At 46.8% G+C, this 16,295-nt stretch overlaps 1 protein-coding gene across 1 annotated transcript in view; it reads left to right on the plus strand.

Annotated features, from left to right (window-relative positions):
* LOC307077372 (neurexin-2-like) overlaps positions 1-16,295 on the plus strand; it is a gene marked incomplete at both ends in the record, with an annotated part of 85,003 nt that overhangs the window by 25,343 nt on the left and 43,365 nt on the right. The window contains 5 exons of the mRNA XM_079738776.1: positions 439-864; positions 2,420-2,623; positions 6,041-6,067; positions 11,736-11,855; positions 13,582-13,963. Of these exons, the coding sequence (XP_079594902.1) occupies positions 439-864; positions 2,420-2,623; positions 6,041-6,067; positions 11,736-11,855; positions 13,582-13,963 (1,159 nt within the window). The remainder of the gene's footprint in view (positions 1-438; positions 865-2,419; positions 2,624-6,040; positions 6,068-11,735; positions 11,856-13,581; positions 13,964-16,295) is intronic.

Consider the following 16,295-nt stretch of genomic DNA (forward strand, 5'->3'; position numbering starts at 1 on the left):
CTATCGCCCCTCTCCCCTCCCTATCGCCCCTCTCCCCTCCCTATCGTCCCTCTCCCCTCCCCTCCTCCCCTCTCCCCTCCCCTCCTCCCCTCTCCCCTCCCTATCGTCCCTCTCCCCTCCCTATCGCCCCTCTCCCCTCCCCTCCTCCCCTCTCCCCTCCCTATCGTCTCTCTCCCCTCCCTATCGTCCCTCTCCCCTCCCCTCCTCCCCTCTCCCCTCCTCCCCTCTCCCCTCTCTATCGTCCCTCTCCCCTCCCTTCCTCCCCTCTCCCCTCCCTATCGCCCCTCTCCCCTCCCTATCGCCCCTCTCCCCTCCCTATCGTCCCTCTCCCCTCCCTTCCTCCCCTCTCCCCTCCCTTCCTCCCCTCTCCCCTCCCTTCCTCCCCTCTCCCCTCCCTATCGCCCCTCTCCCCTCCCTATCGCCCCTCTCCCCTCCCAGGGTTCATCTCGGTCAACAGCCTCAGCCTCCCCTTCGCTGCCAACGAAGGCAGTGAGATCCTTGATCTGGATGGGGACATGTATCTGGGGGGTCTCCCTGAAGAACGCCTGCAGAGCCAGGGCCCGGGCCAGCCGGGCCAGAGCCAGCAGGGCTTGATATCCCTGCCTCCAGAGGTGTGGACGGCCTCCCTCAACCTGGGCTACGTGGGCTGCGTGAGGGACCTTTTCATCGACGGCCAGAGCCGGGACCTGCGCAAGCTGGCGGAGGTCCAGGGCGCGGCGGGCGTCAGCGGCCTGTGCACCCGGGAGACCCACGTCCAGTGCGCCAAGGACACCTGCCTCAACGGAGGCCACTGCCGAGAGGGCTGGAACCGGCACATCTGCGAGTGCAACGGCACAGGGTACCTCGGAGCGAGCTGTGAGACCGGTGAGACCCGCCCACGGAGACAACTGGGACCGAGATCGGATCTCTCTCTCTCTCTTACTCTCTCTCTATGGATCTCTCTATCTCTGTGTCTCGCTGTGTCTTTCTCTCTCTCTCTCTCTCTCTCTTGACTCGCTCTCTATCTCTCTAGATCTCTCTCTCTGTCTCTCTCTGTCTCTCGCTCTGTGTCTCTCTCCCTCTCTCTCTAGATTGCCATCTCTCTGTCTCTGGATCTGTGTCTCTCTCTCTGTCTCTCTCTCGCTCTGTGTCGGGAATGTTGCAGCGTTATTCCCCCTTACTTCCAGCATAAAACATACTAACACGGAATGGGGGGTTGGTCATTGTTGTTCCGCCATTAAGAGGTAGTAACAGAGCCGAATCAACATCAGTTAGCAGGGGTGAACTGGCAGCCCGGGACAAGGGCCGGTGTGACGTTTTGATGAAGTGTTTGTCTGCGGCTCCCTGCTTCTCTTCGATTTCTCCTGCGAAGTATTTCTGATCGCACCAACGCGTCTCTGGCCCGAATCCGCCAACGTTACGCTTCAACATTTTGTGAACGACGCACAGCATCTTGGCTTTGGTCTTTAGAGTGGTATTAATCAACGCTCAGTTCCCCTTTTTGGTCTAGAAGCGATGTGTACTCTATACGTCACCAGGACGCTAGCGGTGTTGCGTAACACGCCTGTGATCCCAGAAGGCCAGCGTGCTTTGTAGAAGCACTTACGGGGGCAGCGTTACGTCAAGCCTTAAAGGTAAAAAAGAATAGTGTGCTATACGGCAATATTTTGGGATCTCAGTGTAATTGGGGCTTCTGTCTCTCTCTCTCTCTCTCTCACTCTTCTCTCTCTGTCGCTCTCCCTCTCTGTCTTTCTCTGTCTCTCTCCCCCCCCTCTCTCTCTCTATCTCTCTCTCTCTCTCTCTCTAGGTTGAGGTTATTAAAATGGTCGATTTTTCCCTAATTACTACGTGCTATTCAGAGAGGATATGGGTGTACCCTCGGTTTAGTTGGCCTAACAATGCACTGCGACTGAAGGATGGCGCTGATGATTTTCCAGTGAATAGTTCCACCATTAGAAATCAATTTGGTATTTCCATGGCTCTTAATTAACAAGGTTTTTCTCACGGACGTGACCCTTGATGTGGATGCTGTATGAGAGCAGCATATAGGGACCTATTCAAATGTATATTTCAGAAGAATGATGTGATGAGTCTTTCTATATAAAAAGAGATGGCTGCCACCATCAGTGTCTTCCACATCATCTTCTGTTGCTCCAGGCATTATTCTGCCATCTGGTGCGTCTGAAAAAAATTGCAATCGCACCACAAAAAAAGAATAAAACATTATCATAACTCAAAGATAAACTGAAATGAAAATATTGTCTCTATCACGCAAACATATCACACCCCGCCCCACTCCTCCTCCTCCTCCCATGCGTGCTGTAATTGAGCCCTGCAGGTAAATTGATACCTCTCTTACAAGTTGTTACTATTTTCCTCTCTTTCTTCCCCCCTCTCCCCCCTTTCTCCCCTCTCTCCCCCTGAACTGCGGCGACGGCAGAGGCGACGGTGCTGAGCTACGACGGCAGCATGTACCTGAAGGTGGTGCTCCCGCAGGCGCTGCACACGGAGGCGGAGGACCTGTCCCTGCGCTTCATGTCCCAGCGGGCCTACGGCCTGCTGGTGGCCACCACCTCCCAGGAGTCGGCCGACACCCTCCGTCTAGAGCTGGACGGGGGCCGGGTGAAGCTCACGGTCAACCTGGGTAATGCTGGTGCTGATGCTGCCGCCGCCGCTACGGCTGCTGCGGCAGCGGCGGCGGTAGTGGTCGTCGTGGTGACGGTCGCTACCGTCAGCAGCAGCAGCAGCAGCAGCTGGTGGTGGTGCTGTGGGGGGGTTGAGTATGTGGATTGGTAGTGGTGGTGGTGGTGGTGGTGGTGCATCCACCGTTGAGGTTTGTGTCCGCTAGCCTGCGACAGTTCCCTGGTTTCCCCTCCATTGACTCCATCACCTTATCTCCGAGCGACACCTGCTCAAAGAAGTGTCCGGGTCCCGCCTTCCATCTGGAGAGGTTTTTGATTTCACCTTTTGCTGTGTCTTGATCGACTTGACGTGATAGGCATCCTAGAAACTAGTTACAATATTTTTCTTTGGAACAATAGAGCATCCACAAGCAGTTTGAACCTCAAAGCATCAGGGAACTGAATTTGATAACTTTTATTTTGCGAGTGTCAATGGAACATTTGCTGACATTTTGAAATCTTTTTATCCTTTGCATATTTAAAACTATGATAGAACATTAGTCATTTAAATAGATAAAAAAATATTAATAGGATTTGCAAATAGGAAACTCTCGAAAACCACAAGAGTGTCCTTTGTGAAGGAGACGTGCCGGTTGGTTATCCTCGACGTCTTTATTTATTCTTTAATAACTTTAACAAAATAAGTCCACGTCGTGTCTGAATATTTCATGCAGGACGGCCGGCGATGCCTTTTTATTTCACACCCTCGTGGGGATCTCTGCCGGGGAGGGTTCCCATTTGAGTTGAGAGCCTTTGCGTCCTCCATGTATCCCAGTGTGGCTCTGGTATCTAGGACGCTTCCCAGCAACACCGACGCCACCCCACTCCATTTCCTGGTATCATGAAAAATAAAACAGCTTTCCACATCCTCCGTCAACTTTCATTACGCAAACCCCAGAAATCATGGAAAACACGACACAGAATGTATCTTTTATTAAGGGCATTTTGTGGACAACATCAAATTGCGATCGAATGCGCTAGAATTGTACGTCACCGGCGATAAGAGGAAATAGGGAAAGTAAATATGTGTATCTTATTTCTAACTGTACCGTTCTAACGAAACGCATGCATGAATAAAATATACGCCCACAAAATATACACATTTAGTGCCGCAAATAAACACACACAAATAGACACACCTATAAAATCTTCATGACCTATGTGGGAAGCGTGTGATGCATTTTAGTGTATATATTTAATTTGTTAAAGTTTTTCAAGACGACAGCAGGTGCAGACACCTCGGGTGATGGAGCTCAGGTGGAGGACTGCTTCTTTGAGCATAAGGATGTTGTTTTCCTCTACTTCATTCTCTTCCTCTTTTAAATTATACATTCACCTCCATCTCCAACCCCTGCCCCCCCTTTACTCTCTCTCTTTCTCCCTTTCTTTAGCTCTCTCTATCTCTCTACTCATTCAACTAACAGCTAACTCTAGCATCTCTTACCAAATGTAACTATCGCTCACCTTCACGAACATCTCCGGCCATCTCCAACCATCTCTGATCATTCTTAACCATCTCTGACCATTTCTAACTATTTCTTATCCTAACCCCTCCCTAACCTTCTCTAACACTCTACCCATCTCTAACCATCTTTAACCACTGCTACTGTCTCTAACCATAAATAACCATCTCTACCCTCTCTACCATCTCTAACAATCTCTAACCATCTCTACCCTCTCTAACCATCTCTCCCCTCTCTAACCATCTCTACCCTCTCTAACCATCTCTCCCCTCTCTAACCATCTCTCCCCTCTCTAACCATCTCTCCCCTCTCTAACCATCTCTCCCCTCTACCCTCTCTAACCATCTCTCCCCTCTCTACCCTCTCTAACCATCTCTCCCCTCTCTACCCTCTCTAACCATCTCTCCCCTCTCTAACCATCTCTCCCCTCTCTAACCATCTCTACCCTCTCTAACCATCTCTCCCCTCTCTAACCATCTCTTCCCTCTCTAACCATCTCTCCCCTCTCTAACCATCTCTTCCCTCTCTAACCATCTCTCCCCTCTCTAACCATCTCTCCCCTCTCTAACCATCTCTTCCCTCTCTAACCATCTCTCCCCTCTCTAACCATCTCTCCCCTCTCTAACCATCTCTCCCCTCTCTAACCATCTCTCCCCTCTCTAACCATCTCTAACCATCTCTTCCATCTCTTACCATCTCTTCCCTCTCTAACCATCTCTCCCCTCTCTAACCATCTCTCACCTCTCTAACCATCTCTCCCCTCTCTAACCATCTCTTCCCTCTCTAACCATCTCTTCCCTCTCTAACCATCTCTCCCATCTCACCTCTTCCAACCCTTCAAAGGCTCGTCTGCAGCGCCAGGAGAAGGGAGTCAGAGACCAGAGCTGTAATCATGTAGTTACCAGGCGGTCGTTATGTCCTCATCTCCCTGGTTTAAATCACATACCTCGGAGTTACACTTCTATGGGTTCTTGTTGTTGTTATAAAAGCCAGACTGCGGCCTAACTTTAATAACACCAGCAACAACACATACACATATGCACAAATGTCCACAATTATTCAACTACTCACACACATGCACACACACACAAATACCACACGTAGGCAAACACGCACATGCACGCACGCACGCACACACACACACACACACACACATAAAGGCAAACACATGTGGGCACATGCACTAAAACAGCCCCCCCCCCACACACACACACACACAAAAACACACATACACATACACTTAAAAATGCATTAATATTATACAGACATTTGGACACAACTCCCACTCACGAAGGTTTAAGCTAGATATCTGGTCCCTGGCTGTCTGCATCCACTGCTCTGTGATGGTTGACAGCTTGAGAGCACTCCTCAGTCACATGACCTCTCGGTCACATGATTCCCAGTCACGTGACATCGGTCTTATGACCTTTCAGTCACTAATGGCAGAGTAATAATAATTATTTAACAAATGATCAAAATATACACAAATTTAAATGAAAACAATAATAGTAAAATACAGATGATTTTGGTGTTTGGATGTCATTGTCGTAGATGACTGTGGCTGAGGACGTGCAAAACGCCATTTTTCCTCTGAGGCATGGTTTTTGAGTGTAAGCAATAAACAGAACTCACTGGTGGAATCACTGTCTCCTCATGCTAAGTATGATTAGAGCTAATTAACCTGTAGCTGCCCCCGTGGTCCACGATATCAGGCGTTTCACGGTGATAACTGTAGTGAGGAAAAGTGGCGTTTTTGTCTCCCAGGCTTGTCCCCGGATGGTGGGTTTCTCTTTACACTGTTTAGCTCTCTGCAGAATGTAGCTTGAAGGATGTGAAATGTTCTCCTCTTTTTTACGCTGTGCTTCTCTCCTTTGTTTCCTTTTTTACTCTTCGCCATCTCACTCTCTCTCTCACCAGATTGTATCAGGATAGACTGTTCCCTCAGTAAGTGGCCCCTTTGATTGTCCCTGTGCATTACACTGTGGTGTGTGTGTGTGTGTGTGTGTGTGTGTGTGTGTGTGTGTGTGTGTGTGTGTGTGCATAAGCCTGTGCGTGTGTGATTTACCCTATGGTGTGTGTGTGTGATTTACACTGTGGTGTGTTTGATTATACAGCGGTGCACTTGTGGGACAGCCAGAACATTATTTATTAATTCCCTCGACATTAGTCTTTGTGCATTGGTGGTTAGCCGGCCCAATGCACACTCATTCTTCTACAGATAAGACTGTACAGGGAATGCAGGACTCTGTATTTAGACTGGGGGCCAAGAAAAAATAGGTTTGTTCCGCATTTCATGACGGATACAATTAAAACACGGGATTGTGTATTTTGGTGACATCGTGAATACAAGGCAATTTAGACCGTATAATGTGTGAACAAAAAAAGTAATTCGTTTATAGAATTGATGAATAAAATGGGCTAGAAACATTCAATAATATTTACACACAAGCTGTGGTTAAAGCAAGGAATAAGCGTAAGCTTTAAGAATATCATTTCACACTCTTAACTCTATATTTGATCCCCCGAAAATGTATTCTTCTGTTTTATAATTTGGGTTTAAATGAATCAGTGTTAATATGATAGTAAAAATATCCCTTAATGTGTTATTACTCAATGTTTACCATAATTCTAATTATATGATAATGCATTCTCTGCATGTTTTGGTGCTGGTAATTGTGCCACCGCAGACTTTATTCTAGTAAAGCCTTAACACGCCATGACACACAACATTTTATACATTCAAGGGGATTTAAACAAACTGCCATCGGTTTGAGCAGTGGAGGGTCTTAATTCCCACCCAAACACGCTCTCCCCTTTTCTGTTGACATTTTCCGAGTTTTAATCAAAACGGGCTAATTATTTATGCCCCCTTCTGTGGAACCTCCGCAGATCTCAGAGTGTGTCCCCTGGTTACTCCCGAAGGCTCCGCCGCGACGCCCCCTGCATCTCAATGAGGCCAGCGGGGCCCGGGCGACTCACTCTGCATGACAATGCTTCCGTCGCCTTTATTTATTTATTTGACTTTGAAGTTGGGGGGGGAAACTTGAACAACACTCTCATTGATTTCATTAATTAGCCAGTCTTTGTACCCGGAGAGGCAGAATTAATTGGAGGAATCAGTTAGTGTATTGATCCGCTAGCTGGTGGCTGCAATATACTGGGTGGGGGGGGGGGGAGTTGGTTTATGTTAGGGAGGAAGGGGGAAATTAACGAGGAAGAGGAGGTGGCGGAAAATAGGCTGCTCGCTGATAATATTGATTTTCCAAAGGAGGAGGTGCACGTTTATTGTACAGAACTGGAGACCTTAGTTCACCGCAGGGTGCAGACTGTTATGTCTTAGGCTTTAATTGTATTTAATTAGCAATTGTGATTAGTTCACATTTAACGGCCATTACTGAGCAAACAAACGTATTCCACCCGATGCCATTAATATAAGCACAAGTATATGAAATAATATGTTAATTAGGTTATAGTTCACACTCAAGTGAACTATTTTCTAGATAATGTACAAATGTTAAATCCTTTCTATACAGCCTGTAAGAATGTTTCATTATCCATACGCTGTACAGCATAATTTCTAAATGTCTGCAGCATATATATAGACTTATAAATAAGAATTCTAAGTACATCTCAGAACATAAATAACATATTTTATACCACTGTCTTGGTTTACTGGTGTCACTTTCCTAAAATATATATCAGTCCACTTTAGTTTCACTCAACATTTAATATTAATACATTTAAAAGTAGGACTAAGCAAGAATGACTCGCGTGTATGTGTGTGTTGGCGTGTGCTACCTGTGTCTTTGCGTGAACATGTGCCTGTGTGCGCGTACACGTGTGTGTGTCTGTGTGTGTGTGTGTAGATATGTGTGTGTGTAGATGTGTGTGTGTGTGTGTATGTCAGGCGAGTTAGTGCCTTTGAAAGCAGTGAGCGATGCAGACCGATAAGAACAGTTGCTATGACGTTATCTGCCTGGATGCTGCTGGTTCCTCCGCTCTTCCAGCAGAGGGCATCGTACCATAATTTATCATCTTCAAATGTTTTCCCTTCCCAGGTACCCACACTACTCTGATGGACAGGTTAGGCAAAACAACAATAATAACCATTTGGAAAAAAAAAAAAAACGTTTTTATAAAGACCAGAAGAGTATAAGTGTATAAAGTAGTTAACCCATGGTCCACCTCTGACAACATTTAGATATACAAAGAACCCAAACACGGGATGAGTAAATGAAAGTGAATGTTTTTTGTCTCATAGTGCAACTCTAATTTGTCTTGTCACAGCCTCAAGGTCTCGGTGGACCACAGGAAGAAAACAAACAAACGCATTAGAACAACTAAAACACTTCCATTTTGTGAGGTAGGGCCAAACATCTAAAGAGACAAGCTCTCCCCACAACGGGGGGGGGCAAAGGAAATAAATTAACATGTCTAGGAAATATAGGTTGCGACCTTTGCAGGATATTCACTTGAAAGAGCCCAGAAGAGACATCGATATATATTTCATATAATTATATAACTTCACCTTTTTAAATGAGTTTGTTTTTACAAAGAGGCCCTCATAAAATATGCTCCCAAGTCTGACCCCCTAGGGAGCTATTATGCTGATCTATAGGAAAGATACCTTTGAAGTGTTCTTTATGTAACATGAATAATCTAACCCCTCCCCCCCCTCCGATTAAGCCAGAGATCACAATAGATCAAACAGGGACTTCCAGACACTTTCCTCCAGTCTCCAATGAGACTTCACGGCTTCAGTAATGAGTACTTATTGTAGCGCTTAGGAAGCACATAAATGCATATGAATATGCACCATATGTAGTACAGGTTCTGCTGCATTTAAAACTAATACCACTTTGAAGTTATAAACATCCCCCTTAGCCATGCAAAACTATAAGTGTTTGACTCTAGGTGGATTGTTGAATCATCTTTGGAAAGAATACTTGTGTATTTTGTATACATATGATTGCAATACTCCCATTTAGGTATACATAGATCTGCTGCCAAAGGGCATATATCTATGACAATGGCCATACATCGTTCTATATCCTTTATATATAGTTTAGGTAAAGTGTCGGTTTCAGGTTGATAAATTACCTTTGAGACCAGGAATAGCACCAGCCCAAAGATGAGGAAGGGCTTGGATTGAAATAGCATTGAAACACACACACATCGACTGTAGTCAAACACATACACACTTAAAGAGAAAGAGAGGGAGATCTTATGGATCCAATAGTCAGGGGACGACAACTAAGTTTGTGTCCCCCAACCAGAAGACAGTGGTCGGTGTCTTTGTGGATTCTCTCAGTCTTCCCCCTCTTTGGTTCTGTTCTGCCCTGGACCAGATATCACAGATGGAATTATCTCCCACCTCTCCCTGGCTATTCAATTAAAAAATCAATTCCACATCATACCGAGACCAATTTATTTGGCCCTGCAGTGTGAAAACGGATTCTATTCTCAAATCGCTAACAAAACACGCATGCACACACTGCGAAAACACTGCGGAGAGGGGGGGCGGGGGGGGGAAGGAACATCACTTGACATGTTTGGTTGGGTACACAGGCCGTGCGTTGTGCGGAGGAATTGCGGTCTCGTTGGGTTTGTCTCACACCAAGAACCTCCCCACCCAGACACTCGCCAGCTCCCGTGGTCTCTGGCTCACGTCCCCCCAAGGCCCGCTTGGAGGAGGAGGAGGGTGGGGGGGGCGGGGTGTGTGTGTGTGTGTGTGTAGGGGGGGGGGGGGCTGGTTTAGGCACGGCCAATTAGATTCCTCCCCGACCCAGTGTCAGGAGTTCTTTTGAACTGCTGTGTCGGCCTGTTGCGGGCGGCTGATTGGGGCTGACGCTGCCGCAGTGGCAAGCTGTGACCTATTTCCATACGAGTGCTGGAAACACGCAGGGAGGGGAGGGGAGGGAGGGAGGGGGGAGGGAGGCAGCGAAGTAGTGCAGAGAGGCTGGCATGCCCCCCTCCCTCTCCCCTCCCCGTAACTGCTTACCGCGGCTCGCTACTTACTTACGCATCTTCCAAATGAAGCCTGGCGTTGCTGAGAGATTGGCCGCGTTCATGCGTTTGTGTTTTGGTTGGTTTTTACTATTTACTATGCAGGGATTCACTGTAGGTCACACTTATTTCGCGACTAACAGTAACTACAGAGACGGGTGATTTGGAAGCTGGTAGGGGTTAGATGGTGAATACAGAGATGGGTAATTAAGGAGCAGGCAGGGGTTAGGCAATGAATACAGAGACAGGTTATTAAGGAGCAGGTAGGGGTTAGACAGTGAGAGACGGGTGATTTGGAAGCTGGTAGTGGTTAGATGGTGAAAACCGACGGGTCATTAAAGGTCCCATGACACACAGCCAGGTGTGGTGTGATTAGCCGTTACAAGCCGTTTTGGAAATCTGCCCCTAATGACATCAGAGGTGGGCGTGTCCACCCAGATGTGTGACGGTTAGATGAGCAACGGTTGCTACAGACCCAGCAACGGCTACTGGGTCGGCTGGTAGACCGATCTATCCAGCACACATCTAGGTGGACACTCCCACCTGTGATGTCATAAGGGGCAGATTTACAATACGGCTTGTAACGGCTAATCACATCACACCTGGTGGTATGTCATGGGACCTTTAAGGAGCGGGTAGGAGTTAGACAGTGAGTACAGAGACAGGTCATTAAGGAGCAGGTAGGGGATAGACAGTGAATACAGAGACAGGTCATTAAGGAGCAGGGAGGGGTTAGACAGTACAGAGACAGGTCATTAGGGGCAGGGAGGGGTTAGACAGTGAATACAGACACAGGTCATTAAGGAGCAGGGAGGGGTTAGACAATGAATAAAGAGACAGATCATTAAGGAGCATGTCGGGGTTAGACAATGAATAAAGAGACAGATCATTAAGGGGCAGGTAGGGGTTAGACAATGAATACAGAGACAGATCAATAAGGGGCAGGTAGGGGTTAGACAGTGGATACTAGAGGCGGTGAAAAAAATAGATTAAAGTAAGAAGTCAATTGCAAAAATCTGCATTACATTATGTGATCAGTTGATATAACCTTTTAACAGAAGACTTGATTAGATGCTGAAAATAAGCAGTCCTATGTACTGAACCAAGGATCAATTTTGAAATGCGAATAAAATCATGACCTTATATCGTGAGATGCCAAAAGATCACACCCCTATCGGATACAGAGATAGGTAATTAAGTTAGTGGACGTCGGGGATCAATCCCAGAACCTTTAGGCCTAGCTCAAACCACTGCAGACATCCTGCCCTCCAGAGTCGGACACACAGCCAACCGATTCTATCTTAGGATATGATGCAATAGATCTGAACTTGTATTGACGTATTCGTTACGTTTCCTCCGAGGAGCGCACGCAAACGTCCAAAGTGTAAAGGTGACTCGCCCCTGTGGATAATAACAACCACCACAGAAACCAGAGGTCCACATAGATCACCGCTTGAAGGGTGATGCTCTCGTGGGAGAGGTGGCGAGGTGGTCCTCGGCCGTGGACCCCCCCCCCCCCCCCCCCCCCCCCCCCCCCCCCCCGGCCGTGGACCTCCCCGGCAGCCCGGCCCTGAGCAGACGATCACCTCCCCCTCTCTGCCTCCAGGCAAAGGTCCTGAGATGCTGGTGGTGGGACAGAAGCTCAACGACAATGAGTGGCACACGGTGAAGGTGGTCCGCCGGGGGAAGAACCTGCAGCTGTCCGTGGACAACGTCACCGTGGAAGGTGGGTAGGAGCCCTACGAGCCATGGGTAGGAGCCGGAGGAAGCCATGGGTAGATCAATTGGTAGCACCCTTAGGTAGGACCCATAGGTACAAGCCGTTGTAGAACCCATAGGTAGGAACCATAGGTAGCAACCATCGGTAGACCTATAGGTAGGATCAATAGGTAGCAACCATAGGTAGACCCATAGGTAGGACCTTTAGGTATGACCTATAGTTAGACCCATACGTAGGACCTATAGGTAGGACTTATAGGTAGACCGACAGGTAGGACCTATAAGTAGACCCATTGGTAGGACCTATAGGGAGGACACATTGGAAGAACCAATAGGTAGGACCATTGGTAGGACCTATAGGGAGGACACATTGGAAGAACCAATAGGTAGGACCATTGGTAGGACCTATACGGAGGACACATTGGAAGAACCAATAGGTAGGACCATTGGTAGGACCTATACGGAGGACACATTGGAAGAACCAATAGGTAGGACCATTGGTAGGACCTTTTGGTAGGACACATTGGAAGAACCAATAGGTAGGACCTATAGGGAGGACCATAGTTAGGACTGGGCAGCATTTGAGTTTCTAGAAGGTTTTGCAGAGCCAGTCAACCCATGCACAGTCAGTCTGGTAGCACTGGGAAGAATGCAGAACCTTGACTATGCTAGTTTGGAATCGGTCTATTATTGGATGCGAGTCTAGGGAATGGGTTTGAAGACGGTTTTGCCCGAGCCGGTTTGTGGCAGGAGTCTGGGTCTGTTAGTGGCTGGACTCAACCAGGTCTTTGGAATATTTGACAGGGGCGTGTCTGAAGAAGGGACACGGGAACAGGCCTGTGGAAGCTTTGGTAGATAGGGATCTGTAAAAGACCCTGCTCTCACCCAACCAGTCGATGGAAGGTCTAGTTTCATGCGTGAAAACTATCCAGAGTTCTTCTGGCCGTCATTCCCATGATGTGTAGGATTCGAAACCATGTCCTTGCAATGTCACCCATGTCAAATTTTCAGATGTCATCCTTGGTGGCACCTTTGGCACACACTAAACCCACGCGCCAAACGAAGGGGCTGACGTGAAGAATGCGGATCAGTTGAAAGTCCCATTAATATACTTGCGCATCAAAAGTACTCTTTCTCCATTATGGAAGCATTATATATTTAATAGATTAAACTGTGGTTTAGGCTACAAAGTGATTAGGTGAGCTGCTTATCTTCCCTCTTTGTTAATGTGGACAGTGCATCAAACTCAATAAATAGCTCGGTGCTAATCAGTCGGCGTGTCTGATAAGTGGACCGTATCTTGAAATATTAGATAAATGTAGGAAGGCAAAGTGCTTTTTCTTTGGAATGCATTGCAGTAAATTACACAAAGTCCCCTTAAGATAAACTATTGCAGCAGAATGCCAGCAGCTTCTCATTGCACAGTACATTGACTTCAGTACAATATGCACAACACAAACCAAATGTAAGTAAATATGGCATCATTTACCAAAAGTAAGTGCTCCATTTGTCAAATCGCCAATTCCAATTGCGGTCGACGCTTCATTTGATTTAGATGGGGAATTATTCATTGATTATGTCCACATTTAGAAATATAAAGACGTTCATTGAATCTTTGTGTTATTTGTCAGGTTTGTGATTGTGCTGACTCAACAGGTGCTTCACCTCAATGGGACTTCCTGCATAAAGAGAGGTGAAATAAAAAAATAAAAACACATGCCCCCCGCCCCCAGGTCACATGACCGGCGCCCACACACGGCTGGAGTTCAACAGCGTGGAGACGGGCATCATGACGGAGCGCCGCTTCATCTCTGTCATGCCCTCCAACTTCATCGGCCACCTGCAGTCGCTGGTGTTCAACGGCGCGCCCTACCTGGACCAGTGCAAGAACGGGGACATCTCCTACTGCGAGCTCAACGCCCGCTTCGGCATGCGCCACATCGTGGCCAACCCCGTCAGCTTCGGCAGCCAGGAGAGCTACATGGCCTTCTCCACGCTGCAGGCCTACGCCTCCATGCACCTCTTCTTCCAGTTCAAGACCCCAACGCCCGACGGACTCATCCTGTACAACTCGGGCGACGGCAGCGACTTCATCGTGGTGGAGCTGGTGAAAGGGTGAGCGAGGAGGTGGAGGATGAGGAGGGTGGTGCTGCTGAGGTTGTTTAGGATTAGGATAATGGTGATGGTAGTGGAGAGAATAATGGTGGTGATGACTGATGGTGGTGGTGGTGGTGGTGATGATGATGATGATGATGATGATAATAATAATAATAATACATTTTGTTTTAGGGCGCCTTTCAAAGCTCTCAAGGTTGCCTTACAGTTAAGACAAACAATTTAAAATAGGCAAATATAGTTAAAACAAAACACATTTGCATCATATTCATTAAATTGACTGGTAGGTGGAGTTAAGTTGGATAGGCCAGTCGGAACAAGTGAGTTTGGATGAGGTTTTAAAGGTGGCGACTATAGTGGGGTAGAGTTCCAGAGGCGAGGGGCAGAGGGGCTGAACGCTCTGAGCCCCACCGTGGACCAGCGGGCAGAGGGAGAGGAGAGCAGGTAGGAGGAAGAGGATCAGAGAGTTGGGGAGGGAGTGTAAGGCTGGAGGAGCTCAGAGAGGTATGGAGGAGCGAGATCATGGAGGGCCTTGAAAGTGAGGAGAAGAATCTTAAAGTTAAGGCAGTGTTGAACAGGGAGCCAGTGTAGCTGTTTGAGGATAGCAGTGATGTGGTCGGTGGATGGGGTTCTGGTGATGATACAGGAAGCAGAGTTCTGGACCAGTTGCGTTTTACGGATAGACTTGTGGGGTAGACCAGATGATAATGATGATGATGATGGAGATGATGATGATGATGATGGTGGTGGTGATGATGATGATGATGATGATGATGATGATGATGATGATGATGATGATAATGATAATGGGGGCGGGGGGGCAAAACTCCTTGGCTCCTTGTGGAAATATTCAAGAATCACTATTAGTTTGTTTTGGATTAAAACGGCTAAATAGGGTTCAAGCTAATAGTAGAAATGTTTAAACTTTCATAGTTTCAGGTCTGTTACATGTATTCAAAGTACATAGTCTCTCACAAGTGAGCTTAAATAATCTAAGCATAGAGTCAATAATGCTGCAACTACAAATGTAAATGCTGCATGACCAGCACTCCTTAAGCAATCAGACTTGTGCAGAGTGCACGTGTCTGTGGCAATGGATTTCAAACACCCTTTTTACTTATGTAGTCAGACTTATTTAGCAGACACTCTGACCCAAAGCTACTCTTGCTCTAAGACAGTGTTCCCCCCCTTTTGAATTAAGTTGCACCATTCAATTGGAAAGAGTGCCCTCCCCCCCCCTCTAAACACAACTATTACTGCAAGAAGGCCATGGCCAGGGGAAAGCAGAAGTCAGCAACGCCGCTTATGCCTCCAGTGTGTTTATTTAGCAAACACAAACATCGATGGAAAACATTCAAATGGAAAATATGTGATGAAATGCACAAAGCAACAGTATTTTTGAAATAAGAAGCCATACATCTTTATTTACTGAACAATATTTATAATGCAACCATTTTCTTTGGAATCATTCTATGACTGTGAATTAGTCTATTTCAAGAATAAATACCCACATACCCACTGCAATACCCTTGCTTACCAACAGTGGTACGCGTACCCCAGGTGGAAAATCAGTGCTCTTGGATATCTGCAGATGGACCTCAGCAGACCTCATTTGGGTGCGAACCAACAACCTTTTGGGTGTTCCAGAAGTGGCTTGTCAAACACCCTAACCACTAGAATATTCTGGCCCCAATTTATATCGGCATTCTTGCAGATAGCTGAATGAATAAAGCATTCAAATAAAAGTAGATTAAAAGTTGTTCCAATAGTTAAAAAACAAAATACCATACAGCAATTGGCATGGAGCAATACTGCTGGCGTATAGCATAGCAGCCCTGCAGAATGTTTACTCATCACTGTTACTGAGAGATTGATGAGGAACGCTTGATTTAATTCAACACTCAACAATAAACCGCAGGCTTGATTTCATGTGCAGTACTGTTTGTTATCGTGTCGCGTTGTCACTGATTACTGCCAACGCACTATATATTCCTTCTTTACTTAATAACTATATTCAGTTTGTATGTATGTGTGTCTGTCTGCGTCTTTGTCCACATGTGCACATCTGTGTGTGTGTTTGTCGATGTGTTTTTGTGTGCATCTGCACATCTGTGTGTGTGTATATGTTTCTGTGTGCATGTCTCTGTGTCTTTGTGTGTGTGTGTGTGTGTGTGTGTGTTTCTATATCTGTGTTTGTGTGGGTGTGGTTGTCTATATTTGTGTGTGTGTGTGGCTGTGTGTTTGTGTGTCTGTGTGTGGTATCTCTATTTGTGTTTGTGTGTGTGTGTGTGTGTGTGTGTGTGTGTGTGTGTGTGAATGTGTTTGTGTGTGT

Source organism: Pollachius pollachius, assembly GCF_949987615.1.
Source record: "Pollachius pollachius genome assembly, chromosome: 6".
Classification (NCBI taxonomy): Eukaryota; Metazoa; Chordata; class Actinopteri; order Gadiformes; family Gadidae; genus Pollachius; species Pollachius pollachius.